Below are 26,390 nucleotides of genomic sequence, written 5' to 3' on the forward strand. Positions count from 1 at the left end.
TTAACCAACACACTATTAAGCGTCAGTATATTTTTGCATCAAAGTATTTTGGAAACCGATTTAACTACCCAGAAATGTCGTCGGATAGCAATCAGACTACCGGAGTACATAAAAAACGCAAAGAAAAGGACAGAAAGGAAGTCGAGATCCAAAACCGATGACGAAGCTTCTCCTAAGCTAGTCGCCGGTTCGCCGGTACTCAGTGAGACGCTTTCGCAGCCCCTGATACCTGCTACCTTCGAGTCGCAAGCCTCTACCGACACCCATGTGGAGTCCGGCATGCCGCAAAATACTCAAGGTATTGGACCGACGAATGTATCTCCCTCAGATGGGTCCGGAGCCGCTGAGCAGGCACCGGCTTCTGAGGGTGTATTCAGACCTCAACATTTGTATATCAAACCGACGACAGCTGCAAAACCAAAGACAAAAGCAACTTCTAAAACTAAAAAACTGATGCATGAGCCACGTGCACAGGCCTCTATGCCTAAAAAACAGATGATCAAAATGGCTGAAGACCTTATTACCTTGATCAGGGGTACCCATCTCCCTCCATATAAGAGGCCTAGGCAAGACACTGATTATGAATCTTCAGATCAGGTTTCTATTTCTTCTGATCAGGAATTGTCTATACCTCCCTGTAAGGATTCTGATGCTGAGGAGTCTCTTCCATCTGCATCTCCTCCTGAGGATTATTCATTTGGAGAAACCTTGCATACTTTGAGGGAGCATTTTCACTGGGAGAGAGTCAAGACTTCTCAAAATCAAAAAAGAGGCTCAGGGATTTCCTTCTTCTCCCTCAGCACAAGCCTTTAGCCATTCCCCCTGTTTTAGACATTGTGGATGATGTGTTTTCGGAGTCAAGCTTGACCCCTGACTCCTTACCTCCGGCTCCCAGTAAGCCTGACAGATATTACAGGGTCCCTGACTCACATAAATTTTTATTTAGAAACCCTGATGCTGATCCTGAAACTATTTCACAGGGTCCAAAGGGAGTTAAGGCCTCAACAGCAAAAAATCCTACCCCCTCTGACAGAGATTCAAGGGCACTAGACAGATAGGGAAAAAAGGTTTATACATGTGCAACCTTGGCAATCAGGGCCGTAAACTGTCAATTTCATATGCTTAAGTACCAACAACATGTTATGGGATTGCTGAAACAGAAAATGATGTTGATTTCAGAATGTGCAGAAAATAACGAATTGCAGGAATTATTGCATGCAGCTGAACAAGTTGGAAAGCATACTTTGCAATGTGGTTTTGATTCCTTAGAGGCCTCCTACATGGCCGCAGTTACTGGATCTGTGATTAGGAGGCATGCCTGGTTAAAGGAACAAAATTTGCTTGATCATGTTAAAGCTAAATTGCTAGATGCACCTTTACAGCATGATTCTCTGTTTGGTATTAAGGCAGAAGAGGTTTTAAAGAAAATGGAAGACAAAGCTAAGTCTATGCAAACTGTTGAAGACTTCTTACAAGTGCAGCCACCAAGATTCAGTAGACACTGGCCTACAAAAAATTGGACCTTTCCTGTGTCAGACAGAGCTCAAAGGGGCAAATCCAGACGCCCTAAGGGTTCCAGATACTAGGCGCAAGATTCATACATGTCAAAGCAATGGGGCGCTTCCACCTCCAAATCTGGAGGAGATAAAGCGCAAACCTACAGAAAGCAATCCCAGTGACTTCCCTCTGCCTACACCAAGCACTTATCTTTTGGCAGCACCCATAGGGGGAAAATTAGCACTTTGCTCAAAATTGGCAGTTAATAACCCAGGACAAGTGGGTACTAAACATCGTATCACAGGGATACAGATTCCACTTCCATACTCTGCCAATGACAAATGGTTGGCCAGATCTGCCAAAAAATCAAGGGGCAGAGGCACAGAAACAGGTTATGTCCCTCATGGATATGGGGGCCATTCAGACAGTACCAGAACAGGAAAAAGGACAAGGGTTTTACTCAAGACTGTTCTTGGTACCCAGAAAGGACAGGGCCTGGCGGCTAATACTGGATTTATCGATTTTGAACACATACCTGGACATTCCAAAATTCAAAATGCTGACTTTGCAGCAGCTTCTGCCCATGCTGGGCAAGAATGCTTGTCTGGTGACTTTAGACCTAAAATAGGCATACCTGCATGTCCCAATAAGACAATCGTGCATAAGATACCTCAGATTCAAGGCTGGCTTAATGCATTACCAATTCTCTGCACTGCCCTTTGGCTTATCTACTGCGCCCAGGGTCTTTACAAAGTGCCTGGCACCAGTAATTGCATTTTGCAGACAAAGAAGTATACAAATATATCCTTACTTGGACAACTGTCTCATTCAAGCAGAGAACAAGGACACTGTTCTTCAACACCTGGTGTTTGTAAAAAGGCTTCTAACATGCCTAGGTACACAATAAATGTAAAGAAATCACAACTGGTACCCTCTCAAAAAATAACATTCCTGGGTGCAAGCTTGGAAACAACTGCCCAGATGGCTTACCTCAAGCCAGACAAGCAAAGGCAACTGACTGCTTACTTCAAACTGGTGGCAACAAAAACCCACTCTTCTGCAAGGCAAATTCTGCAGGCTCTGGGCTTCATGGCATCCTGCATTCTACTAATTCCATATGCAAGACTGCATATGAGGAAACTTCAGTGGTACCTAAAAAGTTTATGGAGTCAACATTCACACAGTTTGGAAACAATGATTCCTCTCATTCCCTGCCTGCAACAGTAGTTTCTGTGGTGGGCAAAGGCATGTCACCAAAACATGGGACTGCCCTTCACTCAACCCCCTGCCAGCCAAACCTTAACAACAGATGCATCAGATTATGCCTGGGGGGCCACATGGCAGGAAGATGCATTCAGGGCTTATGGACACCAAAACAAATGCATCTTCATATCAACCAGAAAGAGATGCTAGCTGTTCAAAATGCCCTAACAGCCTTCAAGGGCTTACTTCATCCAGGACAACTACTGATAAAGACAGACAACACCACAGTCATGTGGTGTATAAACAAGCAAGGGGGCACACACTCATACCCCCTTTGCAGATTAGCCATGGCACTGTGGTACACAGCTTTGACCTACCAAATACATCTTCAAGCTCGATTCCTGCCAGGAAAACAAAACACTCTGGCAGACGATTTAAGCAGAAACCTTGTGGATCCTCACGAGTGGAAACTAAATCCACAAGTCTTCAACATGATAACAGAGAAATGGGGGAGCCCAGACATAGATCTTTTTGCCTCAGCTCAAAATTATCAATTGAAAAGATGCTGCACAAGGACTTATCACAGACAAGCATGGAAAGTGGATGCCCTATCCTTCAGTTGTAAAAACCTATCGGTTTACGCCTTTCCTCCTCTGCCTCTTCTACCCAAGGTCCTCCTAAAAGTCAGACAAGAGAAGCCAAAGATGATATTAATTGCCCCAGACTGGCCCCGCCAATACTGGTACCCAGTCCTAAGGAACTTGGCTCAATACCCAGCTTGGACCTTGCCTCAAAGAACACAACTACTGCCCCAGCAAAACAGTCAGATCCTACACAGTCAACTACAGACTCTGAACCTGGCAGCATGGCTAATCATGTAGTCATACAAACAACACCTCTTAGTAAAGCTGTGATGGATGTAATTTTGGAAGCCAGGAGGCCTAGTACTAGAAAATCGTATGCCGACAAATGGAAGTGATTCTGTGCTTGGAATCGAGCACAAGGAACTGATACAGTAGAAGCAAATATGCCTCCGATATTACAATACTTAACTGAGATGCTTGACAAAGGCCTGTCTTTCTCATCAATCAAAATCCATGCCTCTGCCATTTCGGCTTATTACAATACAGAGCCACCAATCTTTTCTCATCCTTTGCTAAAGCAGTATCTTAGAGGAACCAAAAATATAAGGCCTCCTAGTAGATCACCATTACCTGCATGGGACCTCAATTATGTGTTGGAAAAGCTCACCCTGCCTCCATTTGAACCAGCTGCTACCGCTGATCTAAAGTTCTTATCATGGAAAACAGCTCTGCTACTAGCAATTACTTCAGCAAAAAGAGTTTCAGAGCTACAGGCCCTCATGGCTGTAAAGCCTTTTATCATATTTTACCCAGACAGGGTGTCTCTGAGGACAAATCCTACTTTTATACCTAAGGTGGTTTCCAATGTGGCTCTTAACCAAACAATTCATCTGCCAACTTTTTATCCAAATCCGCAGAACAAGGGGGAGAGAATTCTGCATTCCTTGGACGTACACAGACAGCTAAGATTCTACTTGAGCAGGACAAAAGCTCTAAGAAAAACTGAGAAATTACTAGTGTCATATGCTGCAGGATCAGAAGGAAAGGCTATTTCAAAGCAGACAATTTCAAAGTGGATAAGCCACTGCATCTGTTTCTGCTACTTACATCATGGTAAACCTGTGCCCAAGGGCATTAGGTCTCATTCCACCAGAGCTGCAGCTACTTCAGCAGCCTTTCTCAGAGTACCACCAACCAAAGACATTTTAGAGGCTGCTACTTGGAGTTCTGTTCACACCTTTACAAAGCATTAGCATTTGCCTCTCTATTCTAAGTCCAGGGCAGACTGTGCCACTGCAGTGCTGCAGGGCCTTATAGCCACACCTAATGGCTGTTTAGCTCCAGCCACCCAACCACAGCTTTGGGATTCTATCCAAATGTAATGACTGCAACAGTGAAACACGAAGAACATAGTACAGTTGTGTACACTTACCATAAATGTAGATGTTCGACTGTATTCACTGTTGCAGTCCAGGTTACCCTCCCGCCATCCCCCTGTCATTCTGAAGTTTATCTTTCCTTCTCTATCTTCTACAACCTATGTAGTGTATTTGCTTGTAGGTGAAGGTAAAGTTTATATTGATGCATGTGTGTGTGTGTGTGTATATATATATATATATATATATATATATATATATATATATATATATATATATAATTTTCTACCTTTTTGGGGGCACCTGACATCGGGGACAAGAAAAACGAAAGAAAATGGCATTGGCTGCATGTTTTATACCCCTGACGACCTGACGTCATGGAAGAGAAGACAGCAACTGACGCAGGACCCAAGACTTTGGAATTCAGGCCGACTGAGGGCAACCTGCCAGCAGATTACCCAAATGTAATGACTGCAACAGTGAATACACTCGAACATCTACATTTATGGTAAGTGTACACGACTGTACTTTTTGCCATTTTGCTGGAAGACGAACAGTCTGGGCTTCAGACAGGTGGACAGGAGAGTTTTCTTTATAGTGTGCTTACACAGGAGAGTTATTTTCTGGACAAAGCATATGAAACCCCTCCTCCCAAGGAAAAGAGGCTGAATAAAACCTGTTTGAGCTGACAGCAAGAGCAGTTGTTCTTGCCCACCAGGCTCCGGTAGGGAATCGGAAGCACAAGCCCTTCCTGTTACAGTTAGCCAGGTTGTGGTGCAGTATGTGAATAGACAGGGTAACATGCAGTCATACTCCATGCGCAGAGATGTTATGTCGACCTTGTTGTGAGCATCAGCTGTGACATCAGAGTCACAGCTATTCACATCCCAAGCTAGTTAAATGGACTGTCAGACTCGTCTTTTTGATCTGCAGCTCCATTCCTCTCCTGGAGCTGAAGTTAAAGGAGAGCTTTGTGGTGAAGATTATCTTGAGGGGTGCGCCATAGTGATCAATGCAGTCACCATAATGGAACCTGCAGTTCTTCCCTACTACTACTTGGAGAAGTAGTGTAAGTGAGCATTGGCAGTGAATTGTTTTTCACTTTCTTGTTCTTTGCACCTCTGTACCTGATTTCCTTGTTTGATTGAGGATTCAAAGAAGAAAAATCAAATGTCATAATTTTTTCCCCTTCATAATTTAGAAGGTTCTGATTTCTGGTTCACAGGTCCTTGGCAGTGCACAAATGCATTTCAGTATAAATTTGAGGAGTCCCACTTGCTTGTGGTCATAGACAGTTATGTCTTCGGGCCTGGCTTCTCCTTTAAGTCCCCTTGATTCTGCCAGAGGTCTCCGAGTTCATATTGTTGCCTGATAGCTTTTCATTCCTTAACCATTTTCTGCTAAGTGGTCGAAGTTCTCCAACTGGGTGAGAGAGAGAGCTTTTTGCATCTGTAAACAGTGGTTACTGAGGTTTTGAACCATGTATGAAATATTAATGTTTTGGAGAAAGACTCTGCTTTACATGTTATTCACTGTTTCTTTTTGTTCAGAAAAAGATTTTGATGAAATCTAATGGTTTTGTTGTGACTTGGATTGCCAGAGTTTTCTCGTCAAATGAAATAACTCGTTTCCTTCATCTTCTTCCATGAAATCAAGGCAAAATTCTGCAGGTGTCAATACATAGTCTGTTCATCTCACTTCTTTGAAAGGATGTTGCGAGTATTAAGTTTTGATAAAATACTGTATTCTCAAAAGTTATTGGTCTTTCAAGAAGTGTAGTTACTAAAATGGAATGATAGAACCTTAACTGTACACAATTACATGTTTAGCTTTTGCAGATCCTGTTTACCTCTACATACCCATCTTCTGCAGATCTTAAGTCATGTTTGTGTGCTTTATGTCTTTTAAGGTTTTAATGTATTCTTCTTTTAAGACAAATTTTCTCGTCTGCTTGTCTTTGTCATAATTGTCAACTAGTAAGCCTGTGGTCATGTTTCTCAACAAATATCAAATTTTATCTCTCCTAAAAAAGTTGTCTGCTTGGGCCTCAAATCTCGTCAGTCTCCCAGATCTTCTGTTTAGCAGCTTTAAAGTTTCTTCAATAATTTATAGCAGCAAAAAGCATCTGAGCTTCAAGTTCTTAAGAGTTTTGAACCTTCTGCCATATTACATAAAGGCAAGGTTGTTTTGTCTACTTGTCCATCGTATTGCTATGAATCAAAAGATATAGCTCTGCTTCTTTTACCCTCGCCCCAATAATTCATGAGAATGAATCCTATCTACGACAGATTTTAGAAGGCAGATTTTTTTTCTTTATATTTCCAGAACTAAAAACTTCCATAAGTCCAGTCATATTTTGTTTTGCACTTAACAGTTTAGGTGTACCTGTGAGAAAACAGAACACCTCTAACTTGATAGCTGTTTGCACTGAGTTTTGTTATGACTACAGAGGTAAGTCTCTTAATGGAGTCATTAAGGCACTTTCCACTAGGGCATCAGCAGTACAGTACAGTATGTGCCTCATTTTTCAGAAGTCAGGTCTGTTGGAATTTGCAAGGATTGTAGGTTGGTTCTTTGTTCATATTTTTGCCAAGTACGACATGTGTGATGTAGTTTCCGGAGCCAGAGGTGGTTTCCTTATGGCAGTTGTCCAAATGGACTGACTTTAACCACCATCCACTTTGAGAAGATGTAACTTGATACCTGTTACTATCCATCACTTTGAAGAGGGACAGTGGTAGTACATTTTTGTGAAGTACTCACCTTAACAATAAGTGAATGAAATGTTCCTGTCAATAAAATGTCAATCTTATCCTTCCTTTCCCTTTAAACATTCTTTTCTTCCAGGACTATGTTCTTTATTCTGTACCCTAGTGCAGTGTTGGTGTAAGAAATTTCCAAACAGTTATACTTAACCTTATCTCATCCTCCAGGGTAATGTAGTGTGTTAGACTTTTGCTGCTGATAGGTTTAATTACAGGAGGTGAGGGTATGTTGGCTGAATTGTGTGATTGGTAACTGCATTCATACAGTTGTTTTAACTGTGATCTGCATCTTGGCGGTGTGCTTGATTGACCTTTTGCATAGGTAAGGTCCTAATGACAGAACTGTAAAGTGCAGTGGAATACCTAGACTATTAGTAACATGTCCTGTTGTAGTTGTATGGTTAAGCATCTGTGTTTAGCACTGTAACAGAATTGTGAAAACTGAGAGAAGCAGCTTCCTTCTATACTATTTCTTTCATTTTTTTGTACCCAATCCTGCTTCCCCTCAATCAGACATACACTGTGTGCATGTGGGGGGTGGGAGTATATAATTTATGCAGCCAAAACAGTGTATAGTGCTGTTGCCAGCAGGCTGTCAACACCCCCCCCCCCCATTTTTATGACCTAACCCTACTTTTGGTGGTAAAGAGTATTTGCATTACAACAAGGGTCTCTTATGCCCCTTAGTATATGCATGCATGTTCCCCTCATGCCAGTAAAATATACTGTCATCAGCTTGTGTGGCCACATGCAGTTCTTCTTTGAACCATTTTCCTATATTTTGGTGGGCTTGTGCTCTTCAGACAGCACTGTGGTACAAATCTTTCCTGTCTGCACTGTCAAAAGCACATGAGTTACTAGTTGAACCTTGGTCACCTGGGCTGTCACTAGGACATTATCCCTGTACACCAATGGCACTAGGAACTGGTAGGAACTGACCTTTTTTAAACCTGTGTTATATAGTAGTACTTTATGGATTTTAATGTTAATTCTGTCTTCTTTGTTTGTGGCTATATATTTTGGTTAGAGCAGACACACTATGGCTCTGATATAGTCTTAGATATATTGTGGGCAACTATTCACAGCTTAAAGGCTACATACCATTATCACTGATTATGGAAAAATTAGCCAGACCTTAATGCCTCTGTGGAGCTGTACACCCATGTAGCATTGTAAAGATAAGGGCAGTTCAGTCATGATTTGTCACAGTGACAGCTTCTTCCAAGTGTGCTGTCTTCATGGCTTATCAGCCAGAAAGTCTGCATGTACATAACCCCCCAGCCCCCAGAGGTCGTTTAGCACCGTAGTGCTTCTGCGTGCTGTAATTATGTTTTAGACTGTACTTTGGTCTGCAGGAAAGAGTTGAACAAAGGTGGGCTGGGACTGTAGTGTACCATACAACAGCAATTGGAAGACAAAGAAAAAAAGTTTCATCCTGCAATATAGCTGAAGACTCATGCTGTTACTGTCTCTCAGTCATGTTCTGTGAGTAATAATGTTAGTTGAGATGACAGAGATCAAAAGTTAAGGTAGGGTCATGCTGAACAGCCTTTATAGTAGAATTCCACATACCACCCTCCTGATGTTTTTGTCCACCATTTTATAAGCTAATTTCCTTATTAAACACACTGACCTTCCCTTTGCTTCTCTTCTCAGACTGCTATATTTCATATGTTGTTGGATGTTTGTTCTATAAGTCCTCTTTATCAGTTCTTTTTTCTGTTTGATAGTAAGTGATTGATGACAAGGAATGGTGCTCCATACTTTCTTTACATGACCAGTTCTTATCTAGTATAACTGTTAAGAGAAGTATTCAAGAAATACTGCTTTGAATTCCAGAGTAGGAGCATCATCATCTGCGTCAAGTTTCAGGTCTTAACTGTTGGCTGAGATGCTCCACAGTCTGTGCCGTTTCTTTGTAATCTGTGTGGGGGTGTCTATTTTTATGCAAACAAATATGCGCTTACTATACCTTTCAACCTCTTAGTGCAAGAAACCTGGACAAAGCCTGACAGAATGGGGGGGGGGGGGGGGCAAGGCAAAGGCCCCAAGATAGGGGCAGAGTTTAAATATTGCTCTTATAAATTTGGACAGTTGCTAGAGTAACAGTGTTTGTGTTATACATTTTCTGAAGGATTTGAAGTCTGAGACTCAAATGTATGTCATTATTTGGTGAATTCAATCCTCATACCATCTGAGTGATTTGCCAGAAAAACACAAATTGTATGAAGAACAGACCAAAAATATGAGGCAAACATTTGGACAGTTGAGAGGTATGGTGCCACTTACAGGTACATGTGTTCACTATTAAAAAGCTTGGAATCTGACTTGCCAGATCACAGGAGCTTGTAAATTGCAACAAGAGTGGGCACATTTCCAAAGGGCATGTGTTTGAACTGCTCAACAGTTACAACAAAAAAAAAATTTTGAAAAAAATGACAAATTTCACTATTCTCACTCTGAGACTGCTGCACTTCAAAAATAAGACAGTCACTGGCAGACATAAAGCACCTGTCTCACTGTTTATTCAAGGTGCACTAAACTTGGAATACCCAGAAATGTCTTAAGTTATTAACTGCTCTCCACAAAGAAGTGAACAGCAGAATTCTAAGCATATGCCAACCGAAATGAAGATGAACAGTATGTGTGTGTGTGTCTGTGTGTCTGCATATGTGGGCTTCCTAACTATGTTAAAATCAGGGTTGTCAAACTTCATTTACCCCAGGGGACCTCATTTCATCAGAGTATACAGTAAGCAGGCCAGGTGATTATCAGATCGAGACCACTTATTAAGGGAGTAATGTAATAATAATGATATTATTGATGATAATAATAATGATGATAATAAAGAAATAATAATAATAAAGAAAGGTCAGTTTAGCTAAGAAACTATGCTGCAGAATATTGGAGCCAGAAAAAATGCACTGCACATTATTGGTATATAGGTACTGTACTTCTGATACTAAAACAAGACAAATGATACTATTCATTTACTTTTATGAATGCAGCAGCAGGGGAGTGAAAGTATAGTATTATTTAAATCTGGACTTTCTTCGAAATTCCAGACAGGTGAGAGGTATGTTTGAGATAGGGACAGCAGCGAAGAGACTGTGTGGGTGTGCGAGTGGAGCGAGAGAGTGTATGAATGCTGAAGAGATTATGTAGTTGTGCGATCGAAGTGAGTGAGTGAATGGATGTATGAAAGCTGAAGACACACTATGGGTGGAGCGATCAGAGTGAATGAATGCATGTATTCAGACTGATGGCTTGAAATGTTGACAGGATGAGTGCGATGAATTGTGGATGTTCTTCGTCTCACATTGCTGCAGTCATAACCTGTGGGTAGTCCGCTGTCCTCGGTCGGCCCGAATACCAAAGTGTTAGGCTGGCGTCGGTCATGGTCGCTCAGAGCTGACGTCAGTACGCAGTAGTACTTAAGCGCATGACCGACGCCATATCCTCAGTCTTTCTTGCCGCGTGGTCCGAAGCAGAAGCAGCGTTTGCAAGTGCCGTTCGGTGTTCTGAAATTTTCAATTTTCGAGTTTCAGACCGAAGACCAAGTTGGGCTAAGTACCCCGTTGGGGAATATTTTTGTCTTTTCTTGCCTTCGTTAATCCGGATGTCAGAAAAAGTTAATAATTGTATTTCTTGTGGGAAACAGATACCTCATAGGGACTATCACTCTCTCTGTATTCCTTGCTTGGGGCCTGAGCACGACGTAGTCGGGTGTCGCTTTTGTGCTAGATTTAATAAGCGCACCATAAAACGCAGATTAGACTGTGCTGGGCTTGTTTTCGGTAAGCGGTGTAACTACAACATGCCGTCGGATCCTTCGACGCCCGCTACCGCAAAAAAGCGAAAAGATAAATCTTTAAAGTCTAAACCGGATGAGTCGTCCGTTGCGGACGCTGGTTCTATGGAATCTATGGTTGAATCTGTGGATCCAGCCGAGGTCTCGGCTGAATCCCAAGGGGAACCTTTACTATTACAGGAGTTGGCCTCTCAGGAGTTAGGTCAGGCCGAGGGGGCTTCTCAGGTTTCTGTGGTTCCATCCTTACAAAAGGTTGTTAGGCCTTCTACTTCTGTCACTAAAGGCCCTGCTAAGGCTAGACCTGGTCTTTCTGGTACAGGCCACAGCCCTAGTTCTTCGGGCTCTGTTCCTAAAAAACATATGTTGAAAATGGCAGAGGATTTGATTACTTTGATCAGGGGTTCTATGCCCCCTCCAGAGAAGATGCCTAGGGTGGAGATAGATTTAGAGGGACTGGAGCATTCCTCAGATTACTCTGAGTCCTCAGCTGAGGATATCCAGGATTTTCCTCCCTATTCTGATTCGGATGCAGAGGATTCCTGTCCTTCTGCTTCTCCTCCAGAGGATTTTTCCTTTTCTGAAACCTTGCACTCCATGAGGGAGCATTTCAAGTGGGAAGGTCAGGATTTTTCAGATTCTCGTAAGAGGCTTAGGGAATTTTTGTTTTTGCCACAACATAGACCTTTGGCTATTCCCCCTGTTTTAGATGTTGTTCAGGATGTTTTTTCTGAAGCTTCCCTTAATCCTGATTCTTTACCCCTGCCCCTGTCAAGCCAGACAGGTATTACAGAGTTCCAGAGGCACATAAATATTTGTATAGGAGTCCTACACCTGACCCGAACACTATTATTCAAGGGCCTAAGGGTGTCAGGGCTTCTGTAGTTAAGAATCCAGTTCCTCTGGATAAAGATTCTAGAGCTTTGGATAGGTGGGGTAAAAAAGTGTATACCTCCTCCACGCTGGCTATGAGGGCTTTAAATTGCCAGTTTCATATGCTGAAATATCAGAACTTTCTGTTAGGTCAGTTGAAATCTAAGGTAGATGCTTTATCTGAGGGTATAGAGTGTAAGGAATTGCAGGACTTAGTTCATGCTTCAGATCAAGTTGGTAAGCATTCCTTGCAGTGTGGCTTCGATGCTCTTCAGGCATCTTCCAGGGTGGCTGCTACTGGTTCAGTTATTCGTAGACATGCCTGGCTTAAGGATCAAAATTTGTCAGAGCATGTTAAAGCTCAAATTTTGGATGCTCCTCTTCAATCTGAAGTTCTTTTTGGTTCTCCTGTGGAGTCAGTTTTGAAAAAGATGGAAGACAAAGCTAAGTCTATGCAGACGGTTAAGGAATTTTTGCAAGTGCAGCCCCCTAAGTTTAGCAGGAATTGGCCTGCAAGAGGATGGTCTTACCCTTCTTCGGATTTTCAGTCTAAGGGCAGGTCTAGACGTGGTAGGGGCAGGGCTCATGCTCAGGGTTCTTTCAGACCTAGGACTTGGAGTTCTCCTGCACAATCTTCTGGTGAGGGCAGGGGTCAGCCTTTTCGTAAACAGACCCAATGACCTGTATCTCCAGCTGCCAGATTCTTCCTGTCTGGCAGCTCCTCTAGGAGGAAAGTTGGCACTTTTCAAACAAAATTGGCATTTGGTCACCCAGGACAAATGGGTGTTGGACATAATAAATCAAGGCTACAAGTTTTATTTTCACACTTTTCCTCCTTTCAAAGGCATGCCAGATGTACCTCCTCAGCAAAGGCTGGAGGCTCACGAACAAATTTCTTTGCTTTTGCAGATGGGGGCAATCCAGGTGGTACCTCCGTCAGAAGAAGGCCTAGGGTTTTATTCTCACCTATTCCTTGTGCCAAAGAAAGGAAACACTTGGAGGCCAATTCTGGATTTGTCCATTCTCAATACATACCTAGACATTCCAAAGTTCAAGATGTTAACATTACAGCAACTTCTGCCTCTGCTAGGCAAAGATCACTGGATGGTAACTCTGGATCTCAAAGAGGCTTATCTTCACATTCCTATCAGGCCCAGCTGCAGGAGATTCCTGCGTTTTGGCTGGTACTTCTCATTATCAGTTCTCTGCATTGCCCTTTGGCTTATCTACTGCCCAGGGTGTTCACAAAGGTTCTGGCTCCTGTAATAGCTTTCTTAAGACTGAGGGGAATACAAATTTATCCTTATCTGGACAATTGCCTGATTCTTGCTCAAGACAAAGACAAGTTACTTCAACATCTACAGTATGTAATGGCAGTTTTAAGGTGCCTAGGGTATTCTGTGAACGAAACAAAGTCCAGTCTAGTACCCTCTCAGGACATGTGCTTTCTGGGTGTGAGACTGAATACAGCCTCTCAGATGGCCTTTTTGACCCCGGACAAACAAAGAAATCTTCACCTATACTTCCAGCAATTATCAGTACTGTCCAGGCTGACTGCAAGGACAGTCCTTCAAGCCTTGGGGTTCATGGCATCTTGCATTTTGGTACTTCCCAATGCCAAACTGCATATGAGGAAGCTACAATGGTATCTCAAAAGTGTATGGACTCAACACTGCCACGATTTGGACACTGTCATTCAGATAATACCTTGCATCCAGAAGGAATTCTTGTGGTGGGCTCAGGAATGTCACCTAAACAAGGGACTCTCTGTGACCCGACCAGAGGCGAGTCAGATCTTAACGACGGATGCCTCAGACCTGGCTTGGGGAGCACACTTCAATGGGAAATGGATTCAAGACACGTGGCCTCCCAGACTACAGCATTTGCATATCAACATGAAGGAGATGTTAGCAGTCCAATTTGCCCTGATGGCCTTCAAGGATCTACTTCAACCAGGACAGGTGTTGATTCAAACAGACAACACAACAGTCATGTGGTACATCAACAAGCAGGGGGGTACCCATTCTTACCCTCTTTGCAGACAAGCTATGATATTGTGGGAGACTGCTCTGAGTTTGCACATCACTCTTCAAGCACGGTTTCTGCCAGGAGCACAGAACTCCTTAGCAGACGTGTTGAGCAGACAAATTGTGGATCCCCACGAGTGGAAATTGGATCCTCATGTATTCCAACAGTTGACAGTGGCTTGGGGAACTCCAGACATAGATCTGTTCGCTTCTCCACTAAATTTCCAACTGCCAAAATTTTGCACAAAGATGTTTCACCCAAAAGCTTGGAAAGTGGATGCTCTATCTTTCAGTTGGAACAACCTTCATGTCTATGCTTTCCCTCCTCTGCCTCTCCTTCCCAAGGTACTCTTGAAAGTCAGGCGGGACAAGCCTTGCATGATTCTAATAGCACCAGATTGGCCACGCCAGCACTGGTATCCTCTGCTGAGGAGTTTAGTTCAGGAGCCTCCTTGGCCTTTGCCACCGATTCCTCACTTGTTGTCCCAGTCAAGCAATCATTTTCTCAATGTCAGGGTACAGTCCCTGCATCTAACAGCCTGGCGTATTCTGTTTTAGACCCTGGGGGGTCTCAGCTTCCTCAACAGGTTTTGAATGTCATTTTGGAGGCCAGACGGCCCAGTACTAGGAAAGTTTATGCTGATAAATGGAGGAGATTTTTCTTTGGAGCACAGCAAAGAGCTTTGATGTCTCAGTGCCTAATTTGAGTTTTACACTACAGTACCTTACTGAATTACTAGACAAGGGTTTGTCTTTTTCCTCCGTGAAAGTTCATGCTGCAGCCATTTCTGCTCACTATGATTGTGACCCTCCTTTATTTTCTCACCCTTTGTTTAAACAATTTCTTAGAGGGGCAAAAAACATAAGACCTCCACGTAGAGCTCCTACTCCTTCCTGGGATCTCAATTTTGTGTTGGAAAAGCTTACTTTACCTCCTTTTGAACCTGCAGCTACGTCTGAGTTGAAAATTTTGTCTTGGAAGACTGCTTTTTGTTGGCCATTACGTCTGCTAGGAGGGTATCTGAATTACAGGCTCTCATGGCAGTTGAACCCTTCCTGATATTCCATAAGGATAGGGTGTCCTTGCATACTAACCCTACTTTTATGCCTAAAGTTATTTCTAATGTGGCCTTAAACCAGTCTATTCATTTACCTACTTTTTATGCTGATCCCCAAAATAAAGGGGAAAAAGTCTTGCATTCTTTGGATATTCACAGGCAGTTACGCTTATTATTTGAGCAGAACTAAAGAGTTCAGGCAGACTCAACAGTTATTTATTTCTTTTGCTTTGGGTTCACAAGGGAAAGCTGTTTCAAAGCAAACTATTTCTAAGTGGATTGGCCATTGTATTGCCTTTTGTTATTCTCATCATGGAAAGGATGTTCCTGCTGGGATCAGACCTCATTCCACTAGGGCTACTGCCACATCTACTGCCTTTTTAAGGGAGGTAGCTACTAAGGATATTTTGGAGGCAGCTACTTGGAGTTCAGTGCACACTTTTACTAAACATTACCATCTCCCTCTTTATTCCAAGTCTAGGGCTGGGTTTGCCACTGCAGTTTTACAGGGCATGTTAGCAGCTCCTAATGCTTTTAGTTTGCCAGCCTCCCTTTACCTTTGCTTTGGGATTCTACCCACAGGTTATGACTGCAGCAATGTGAGACGAAGAACATAGTACAGTTTTGTACCTACCATAAATGTAGATGTTCGAGGATCCACATTGCTGCAGTCCAATTTTCCCTCCCTCCTTCCCCTCTATAGTTTGGGGTTGCTGTGTTTCTTTTGGGATAATTATTATTTTCTCTATGTTGGTTGTTGGGTATTTTCTATTTTGGCTATGGCCTTTCCTTTTTAGGCCTTCTGACATCTGGGGCAAGAAAGACTGAGGATATGGCGTCGGTCATGCTCTTAAGTACTACTGTGTACTGACGTCAGCTCTGAGCGACCATGACCGACGCCAGCCTAACACTTTGGTATTCGGGCCGACCGAGGACAGCGGACTACCCACAGGTTATGACTGCAGCAATGTGGATCCTCGAACATCTACATTTATGGTAGGTACAAAACTGTACTTTTTGTGTATTGTTGCTCTGCTGTGAACAGGAGGGCAGGCCGACTGTGGGTTTGGAGCTGTGAGTGTGTCGCAGGCTGCATGTGGGAGTGTGGCAGCCACGTGTTTGACTCTGGTTAAAATGTTCACACCCTGTTTTCATTTGTTGTTGGTATAATGCGCTTTCTCACTTTGAGCAGGGAGGAAGTGAATTGCTGAGTGAGGACCAATGAAAAATGCTAAAGAATTGTGCTGTAACATTTTTACATGTTGGTTGGATATGTTACTTATGATTTGTTGATTCTTATTCTTTCAAACATGCAGTGTTGTGATAAATTCTTAGTCATATCCACTCAGAAAAAAAACTTGGTTAACGTGTTTGCAGTCTTTTTTTTTTTTCTCCTCTTGCCATGCCATTTAGATTTAGGGGTGTGAACATCTGTTAGCAGATACAAGTTTGTACTCCTATTATCAAAAGCAGCAAGCTTATTTAATAATAATAATTTGTCTAAATATATGAATATTGTTTTGCAATATTTTTCTTTCATTTTTTTTTTTTAGATGATCCCTCTCGATTCATTTGTTGGTCAAAGTGCTGATGGAAAAATGGTTCCCATAATTCCAGGAGGAAGTAGCATTCCACTGACTTTCTCAAATCGGAAAGAGTATGTGGAGAGAGCAGTAGACTACCGGCTTCATGAAATGGATAGACAGGTGTGTGCTTTTTAGTACTGTGCTTATTTTTTGCAGAATCTTATCAGAATGATATTCCAGACAGATATCAACAAAACCTGCACCGCAAACAGCATTATTTTTTCTAGAGTAACCCCTTTCAGGTCATTCATAGTGCCTGTATTTTCTTAAAGTAGATGTAAGGGAGTTTAGCACAAAGGAATAAGGATATGAACTTCTAGTCTGCTTCATCTTTTAGTTGTTGGTTTGATTTCCTCAGTTGCCATTTGACTTCTGCATGGCAGGGCAAATCATTTAACCAGGTACTACTCATAAATTGCCCTGAAAAGAAGGTACTTGTACCTAATGGGGTTTATCCATCTAACAAGTAAAAAGGCTTTTGCCTGCAAAGTTTTCTTCAGCGATCAGTGGTTTTGCTTTTTTATTCCTATGTTGTATCCAGCTGAGGAGAAACTTTCCGGTCCTCTGTTTCTCCAAAAATTGAGATTTGGTGATTGCAGTCGCATCTTATGGTAGCTGCGAATTGGAAAGTAATATGTCTGGGCTTCATTATGCTCTACTGAAAGACTTCAGAAGTTTTCTAGGAATTTGTTGAATCCTAGCTAGAAACATTTTGATTAGCAGGAGGCAATGCTTTTTATGAGTTCTAACAGTGAAGTAAATTGCATGCTTTCACAGCCCCCAACATTTGATCTCACATGGTTCTTGTTTATATCATTAAACTTGAATCTTATTAGTCATTTTACTTATTTTTTGCCATTAGATGTTCAATTATAATTGATGGTCTTAATCTTGCAGGTAAGTAATATAGAAAAGTGGCATAAACTGGCAACTAGAAACTTTTGTTGTTTAAGAAAATAAAAGTTTGGTGTGTCTAAACTCTTGCCCCCACTTCCTACTTTATTGCTTGCTGCTGCAAATGGAGGTGATCTGTATATGACAGTAATAGCCATGGAACATCTGCTGTTCCAAGAAGATTCCAAGGTCTTTGATTTTGCTCCCTGAATTAATGGGGTGAACTCCTCAGTTCCTCCAAAGTTGTTCAGACTGAATATTGGTTGCCCCTACCTGGGGCACACTTGCTAGTAACCTTCCCACCAGAAAAGTACTGAACATAGTGCAAGCTGTTCCCCTTGTAACCCCTTCTCCAGGGGATGTTCTGGGCAGGGAATGAAGTCCTAGTCTGCTCTGGGGATGCCCATAAGCTCTAGAAGTAAGGACAGAAGACTGGATGTCTTCCTGCAGTTATTTGCCATGGATAAAAAAATGATACTTCAGCAGTGATTTTTCTACTTGAACATCATCTGTTATGGAGAGTGTACTCACACAACTGTATTTTCTCCACACTGGCCTCGCTATACCTCTGGAAGGCTGCTTTGTTTTCTGGTGGTGACTAGGTTTCACAAATTAAGAGAATCTTAGCGGCTCCCTTTTGAAATGTTAGGACTTGCATTGCCATGTTCCGTGACACTTAATAAAAATCAAGAGAGGAAAGAATATCAAACATTGGTTCCTCTTTAAAATTGTCCCAAGTCCCTCATACACCCAAGACTTGTATATACCAACTTGATCGCCATACCTTAAAGAAAAGTGAATGTTCCACAAAATGTCAACCTTGGACTTGTGTATGTAAGTCTGGAGTTTGTCATTCAGTCTCCACATTCTCAGGCCTGACTTTTCCTGTGGTTACTTAACTTTGGCTCTTTAGTCGTTTTCCTCCCTCAGGGCTGTCTTGGTTTCCTGAGTTCCATTTGGAAATGAGTGGCCTGTTCTCCCCATGTTGAGATCCCATCTTATTGGAAATGGAGTTTGAGATAATATTCTTCAAGTTTCTGCTGACTCTGGGGCAAGTCTTCCTCTATGACCATTCTACCATTGTATAGGGACACATCTAGTGCAGGGGAGTGGCTCACCTGTACCTTTTTTCTTTTGGAGGTGGTCTTCTTTGGGCTGTCATATTTATTTATTTGTCCTTTTTTAACTGGGTTAGTCCACTGGGCTGGGGGGGGGGGGGCATTTTCAGTGAAGACCTTAGAAAAGCTCCACAAACACATGATAAAAATTATCCCAAAAAATAAAATACATATATCCTAACAAAACCAAGTTACATCACAAGTTTAAAAACATACAAAAAGGGCAAGATAAAAAGACATCTGAATAACTATTAATGCCTTGTAAATAATCATTAAAACTATCGACAAAGCTCACAAGCGCATGATTAAAAAAAATGATAAAAAATAATACACATATATCATAACCATGCCAAGTTACATTGCAAGTTTAGGAACATTAAAAAGGGCAAGATAGAGACGTGAGTAACAATGCCTTATAAAAATCATTAAAAATAAGCATTTTGTACATGTACAGCAACAAAATGATAGCGGTAGAGCTGGTGGAACAAAATAGAAGAATAGTAAGTGGAGTGCAGAGAAGAGTGAAGAATAATTGAAGAGAGAGAGAATAGCAAAGAGTGGCAATTGTGTCATGTTATTGTGGGTGGAGTGGAAGGGAGAGGTAGTAAAGATAGAGTGGGGAGAAGGAAGTGAGGAGGAAAGAGTTGAGGTGACCAGGGAAATAAATTAAATAGGAGGGCAAAGTTGGGAGGAAGGTTCACTTTTTAAGAGTGCTCAGTGGTGTAGCTATGGATTCACAGGATTGTAAGTATAATGTATGAAGGGAATAGTTCTGTAGTAGTAGTGGCAGATTAGGTGGGGTGGTGGCAGTTGCAGGAGGGAGAGTTGGCTAGGTATTTTTCAGTCCTTTTTGAACAGGAGTGAAGACTGGATATGTCATATATTAGATGTGAGTTTGTTCCAGGTTTGAGATATGGAACATTTATAAAGTAACCTGCCAATAGTTTTGTTGGACTTGTGGGTGTTCAGTAGTACTTGGTTAGTGCTACGTAGAGATTGTGCAGGTTTTAGAGGGATAAGAGGGTGGACAAAAGCACTCATGTTGATTTTCTTTTATTAAAGTTTTTAAATTTTAATTTCAAGACTTTGTTGCGTTTCGTGTTTGGTTTGGGAGGCACCTATCTCTACCTACCCACCTTTTAGAATTTGGACTTATTTGTTTGTGGTTTGCTATGGCTATAAGTTTGATGTCCTTTGTGTTTCACTGTTGCAGTCATAACTGTAGGGTGATCCTGCTGGCAGGCAGCCCGAGGTCGGCCAGAATCCCAAAGTCTGGGTCCGGCGTCGGCTGTATCAGCAAGTACCCTGACGTCAGAACGCAGAGGTATAAAGCTGACAGCCGACACCATCTTCCCCAGTCTTTCTTGCCGTGCGGTGGAAAGCAGTTCGCAAATCGTTGGTTGGCGCATTCAAGACAACGTGCTTTGATTGTCGTCGGTCCAAAGTTTTCTACTTCTCTTCTCAAGCTAAGTACCCCGTTGGGGAAACTTTTTTCTTGCTCCTCTGATGTCAGAAAAAGTTAATAATTGTATATCGTGTGGAAAACAAATACCTCATAAAGATTTCCACTCTTACTGTCTACCTTGCTTAGGCCCTGACCACGACGTTTCTTGCTGTCGGTTCTGTGCCAGGTTTAATTCTTGCACTATCAAGCGTAGGTACGATTGGGCCTTGAATTATTTTGGTAGACGATTCAATTATAGGATGTCGTCGGATACTTTACCGACAACCGGAATTCAAAAGAAACGCAAGGACAAGGATAGGCCTCCGAGGTCCAAACAAGATACTTTGCAGCCGGAGCCAGCTTCAGGTTCGGCAGTCGTCAGTGAGGCGCTTTTGCAGCCCCTGTCGTCCGCCACTTCGGAACCGATGGCCGACACGGACTCCCATGGGGAGCCTTCTAGGCCTAGTACTTTATCTGCTGCAGGACCTTCGGACGTCGCTCCTTCAGATGGGTCCGGAACCGCTGTGCAGGTACCGGCTTCTGAGGGGGTTTTCAGGCCTTCCCATATCACTATTTCTACAAAGACAAAGGCAAAGTAGAAGACTCCTGTTAAACCAAGGGTTTCTTCTCAAGCTTCCTCGGATACAGCTCCCAAGTCCCAGAAGCAATTACTACGGATGGCTGAAGATTTTCTTACAATGATTAGGGGTTCTCACCCTCCTCCAGAAAAAAGGCCTAGACAGGATATTCCTTACAATTCATCTGATCAGGCTTCTGTGTCTTCTGTCTCTTCCTCTGACCAGGATTATTCTTTTCCTCCTTATGAGGATTCTGATGCAGAGGACTCTATTCCCTCTGCTTCTCCCCCTGAAGATTTCTCTTTTGGGGAAACCTTCCACGAGATGAGGGAGCATTTTCATTGGGAACGTCAGGATTATTCTGCTTCCAAGAAGAGACTTAGGGAATTTCTCCTTCTCCCTCAACACAGACCTTTGGCTATTCCTCCTGTACTTGATATTGTGGATGATGCTTTTTCTGAAGCTAACTTGAATCCTGATTCCTTGCCGCCTGCTCCTTCTAAGCCTGACAGATTTTACAGAGTCCCTGACTCCCATCAATTCTTATTCAAGAACCCTTCTGCTGATCCTGAAACCATTTCTCAGGGTTCTAGGGCTGCTAAGGCCGCTTCATCTAAAAATCCTATTCCTTCTGAAAAGGATTCTCGTGCCTTGGACAGGTGGGGCAAAAAGGTTTACACTTCTGCTACTCTTTCTATTAGAGCTTTAAATTGCCAGTTTCACATGTTTAAGTATCAGCAATTTCTTTTGTCTGTTTTAAAGCAAAGGCTGTCTACCTTTCCTGCATGTGCAGAGGACAAGGAATTACAGGATGTATTGCATGCAACTGAACAAGTTAGCAAACATAGTTTACATTGTGGTTTTGATGCCTTGGAAGCTTCTTGCAGGGCCGCAGCCTCTGGTACTGTTATCAGGAGACATGCTTGGCTTCGTGAGCAGAATTTACCTGAGCAGGTTAAGGCTAAACTGTTAGATGCCCCTGTTCAGCATGATGTTTTATTTGGATCCAAGGCTGAGGAGGTTATTAAAAAGATGGAAGAAAAAGCAAAATCTATGCAGACTGTTAAAGATTTTTTACAAGTTCAGCCTCCTAGATTTTCTAGAAATTGGCCCTCCAAAAATTGGTCCTTTCCCACGTCTGACAGGCCTCAAAGGGGAAGATATAGACGCTCCAGAGGTCGGGCGCAGCCTCAGGCCTCTTACAGGTCCAGACAATGGACTGCTTCTTCACCTAGAAGGGGAGAAGACAGACCTCAATCACAAAAGAAGCAGACCCAATGACTCTCTCCGTTGGGCTACAGGTCCTCCTTGCCTGGAAGCCCCTCTCGGAGGAAAACTTTCTTTTCTACCAAAATTGGTCTCATATTACCCAGGACAAATGGGTTTTAGACGTGATTTTAAGGGGCTACAAATTCCACTTTCATACTCTGCCAAGGTCTTCGGGTTGGCCGGATCTGCCAAAACATCAATGGTCAGAGGCCTTAAATCAAGTGGACGCTTTATTGGCCATGAGAGCCATAGAACCTGTTCCACTTCCAGAGATGGGAAAAGGTTTTTACTCAAGACTATTTCTGGTCCCAAGGAAACAAAACTCATGGAGACCTATTCTGGACCTCTCAGTATTAAATACCTTTCTGGAGATTCCAAAATTCAAGATGCTAACTCTGCAACAACTTCTTCCCATGCTCTCCCAGGATGCTTGGATGGTGACATTGGACTTGAAGGAAGCCTATTTACACATTCCCATCAGACAAGAACGCAGAAAATACCTCAGATTCAAGGCAGGTTCGAGACACTTTCAATTCTCTGTACTGCCCTTTGGCTTATCTACTGCGCCCAGAGTCTTTACCAAGTGTCTGGCTCCAGTATTAGCTTATTGCAGACTACAAGGGATTCAAATTTACCCCTATCTGGACGACTGCCTTATTCAGGCGGACAGCAAGGATCTTTTACTTCAACATCTGCAGTTTGTTCAGCGTCTTCTCCTACTACTGGGATTTTCAGTGAACACAAAAAAGTCACATTTGATCCCCTCTCAACAAATGATCTTTTTGGGAGCTCTTCTAAACACAAGCTTACAAAGGGCCTTCCTTACTCCAGAAAAGCAAGTACAGCTGGCATCAATTTTCATGACCTTGGCTACTTTAACTCAGCTCACTGCAAGGAAATTCCTGCAGGCATTGGTCTACATGGCTTCTTGCATCCTGTTGATCCCAAATGCAAGGCTTCATATGAGAAAACTTCAGTGGTACCTAAAGAGTGTATGGTCTCAGCATTACCACAGCCTGGAAACAATGATACCTCTGATTCCCTGCCTCCAAAAGGAGTTCCTTTGGTGGTTCAGGGCTTGTGCTTTGAACGAAGGGAATCCCTTTCGTCTTCCTCTTCCTGCTCAGATCATAACCACAGACGCCTCTGATTATGCTTGGGGAGCTCATTACCTAAACAATTGCCAGCAGGGCTATTGGACAAACAAGCATCTTCCCTGGCACATCAACTTGAAGGAAATGTTGGCAGTCCAAAATGCTCTTCTGGCCTTCCAGAATCTTTTGCAGCCAGGACATCTTCTGATTCGCACAGACAATACCACAGTCATGTGGTATATAAACAAGCAGGGAGGCTCTCACTCTTACCCTCTTTGCAGACTACCCATGAGTTTATGGGACACAGCTCTAAATCTGAATCTGCATCTTCAATCTCAATTCATTCCAGGAAAACAGAATCTCTTAGCAGACAGCCTAAGCAGAAATCTTTTGGATCCTCACGAATGGATGCTGGACCCCAACTTATTCAGCAGGATTACGACAGTTTGGGGTTGCCCTCGGATAGATCTGTTTGCATCCTATCTCAATCATCAGCTACCTCTCTTTTGCACCAGGTCCTTCCACAAAACAGCTTGGAAAGTAGATGCCCTGTCTTTCAGCTGGAGGAATCTTTCGGGATATGCCTTCCCTCCTCTTCCTCTTCTGCCTCGGGTGTTACTGAAAATAAAACAGGACAAACCCAAGATTATCATTTTGATAGCTCCAAATTGGCCTCGGCAGTTTTGGTATCCAACTTTAAGACACCTGTTCTTGGAACCTCCATGGATTCTGCCTCTGTTTCCTTCTCTTCTGTCCCAGCATCAGGGTCAGATGCTACACTCTCAAATCAAGACTCTTTGCCTGGCAGCTTGGCTCTACAAGGGCCTTTGATTCCTTCTGCTTTACCCAAACAAGTTTTGGATGTTCTCTTAGAAGCTAGGCGCCCTAGCACTAGAAAATCTTATGCTTCTAAATGGAAAAGATTTTGCATTTGGATGCGGGATCGAGGTTCTGATCCTCTTTTGCCTGACATTTCTTCCATTTTACTTTACCTCTCAGACCTTTTGCTTAAAGGCCTCTCTTTTTCTTCCATTAAAATCCATGCTTCTGCTATCTCGGCTCATTACAACACTGATCCCCCCATCTTCTCTCACCAGCTGGTTAGACAATTCTTGAGAGGGGCTAAGAATTTGAGACCTCCTAGAACTCCTCCTGTTCCTGCTTGGTATCTTAATTATGTTTTGGAAAAACTTACTTTACCTCCCTTTGAGCCTGCTGCTTCTTCAGATATCAAGTTCTTATCTTGGAAGACAGCTATTTTATTAGCTTTGACTTCTGCCAGAAGGGTGTCAGATTTGCAAGCTCTCATGGCTGTGGAACCATACCTTATTTTCCACCAAGACAGAGTGGCCTTGAGGACCAATCCTACATTTATGCCTAAGGTGATTTCTAAAGTGGCTTTAAATCAGACTATTCACCTTCCTACTTTCTTTCCAAATCCTCAAAACAAAGGGGAAAGGATTTTGCATTCATTGAACGTACACAGACAACTACGGTTTTACCTGGACAGAACTAAAGATTTCAGAAAATCTGATCAGTTGCTTATCTCTTATGCCTCCAGTTCTCTAGGCAAGGCTATTTCTAAACAAACTATTTCCAAATGGATTGCCCATGGGATAAGGTTTTGTTACTCTCACTTTGGGAAGCAGGTTCCAGGTACTGTTAGAAGTCATTCGACTAGAGCAGCTGCCACTTCAGCAGCTTTTCTCAGAGGAGTTCCTACCAAGGACATTTTGGAAGCTGCCACTTGGAGTTCAGTGCATACTTTTTCTAAGCACTATAATCTCCCTTTGTATTCTAAGTCTAGGGCAGGTTTTGCCTCTGCTGTCTTGCAGGGTCTTCTGGCTGCCCCTTCTTCTGCATAACCTCCTCCCTCATCACAGCTTTGGGATTCCACCCTACAGTTATGACTGCAACAGTGAAACACGAAGAACATAGTACAGTTGTGTACACCTACCATAAAAGTAGATGTTCGAGTGTCTTCACTGTTGCAGTCGGTGTTTCCCTCCCTCCTATCCCCTCTTATTTTTTGCTTCTTCTATCTTCTTTTGTGGTGTATTTGTGTTTCCTTTTTGGACACCTTTTGGTTATTTTGGGGGACTTCTGACATCTGGGGCAAGAAAGGCTGGAGAAGATGGCGTCGGCTGTCAGCTTTATACCTCTGCGTTCTGACGTCAGGGTACTTGCTGATACAGCCGACGCCGGACCCAGAGTTTGGGATTCTGGCCGACCTCGGGCTGCCTGCCGGCAGGATCACCCTACAGTTATGACTGCAACAGTGAAGACACTCGAACATCTACATTTAGGGTAGGTGTACACAACTGTACTTTCTAGTTTGGTTAGGAGATTTGCTTAGATGTGTGTGAATATAGGGTAAGCGTAGAGTAGGCAGGAGAGAAGATAGGCTTGTGCAAGTGAGGTCTTAGCTGTGTTAGGTAAGAATTATTTGTGTCTATGCAGCAAACCTAGTTTTTGATCAGTCTTTGATGGACTGTAGGATGTGATGGTCAAATTTCAGGTGGTCGTCAATAGTGATTCCTAGAAGTTTTGTAGTGGAGTCGGCATAGATATTGGTGTTGTCAAGAGAAGAGGGACTGAAAGACGTTTTAAGATGGGATGAAGATTTTGGGAAGAAAAGGAGGAGTTTGTTTTTCTTTGGTTTAAGGATTAGTTGGTGGTCAGCCAGTGTGCCGTGATATTACATGAAGTCTGTGTGAGAGAGTGTAGATCAGTGGGGTTGTCAGAGAGGGTGATAAGGGTAGAATCATCAGTGTATTAGATCAGTGAAGATGAGGTACAGACAGAGCGAAGATTGTTAGTGAAAATATTAAAGAGAAGGGAGCCAAGAATGGATACTTGGGAGACACCAGTTTGGATAAGTAAGAAGGGTGAGTAAGAAGTCTGCCATTTAACAGAATTATGTCGGTTGTTGAGATAGATGGAGAATCAGAGGATAGTGAAGATGGAGAGGTTAAGTTGGGATAGTTTAGAGAGGAGTTTAGGGTGGGAGACGGTGGTTCTGCCTATTTTGGGTTTCCTGATTCTCTGAGTTCTGGGGAGTAGTCTTCCCAGCACCTTTTAAAGCTAGTCAGTTTTCCAGGACAGGTGGTGGTTCTCCCAGTACCTTGGTGTAGAGACAGGAGCAAAGAAGGCTATGGGAAGGCCCTCACAAATACTCTGTTGGCTTTTAGGAGTGTCACCTAGAAGTGTCTGGTT

The 26,390-nt window shown here is 42.8% G+C and overlaps 1 protein-coding gene across 5 annotated transcripts in view; it reads left to right on the forward strand.

Annotated features, from left to right (window-relative positions):
* The window catches only part of HERC1 (HECT and RLD domain containing E3 ubiquitin protein ligase family member 1), a 3,987,333-nt gene that overhangs the window by 3,889,246 nt on the left and 71,697 nt on the right, over positions 1-26,390 (forward strand). For all 5 annotated transcript variants that reach the window (XM_044077739.1, XM_044077741.1, XM_044077740.1 and 2 more), the window contains exon 76: positions 16,745-16,897. In XM_044077739.1, the coding sequence (XP_043933674.1) occupies positions 16,745-16,897 (153 nt within the window). The remainder of the gene's footprint in view (positions 1-16,744; positions 16,898-26,390) is intronic.

The sequence above is a fragment of the Protopterus annectens genome, chromosome 7.part0, assembly GCF_019279795.1.
Source record: "Protopterus annectens isolate FY-2018-M chromosome 7.part0, PAN1.0, whole genome shotgun sequence".
Lineage (NCBI taxonomy): Eukaryota > Metazoa > Chordata > Ceratodontiformes > Protopteridae > Protopterus > Protopterus annectens.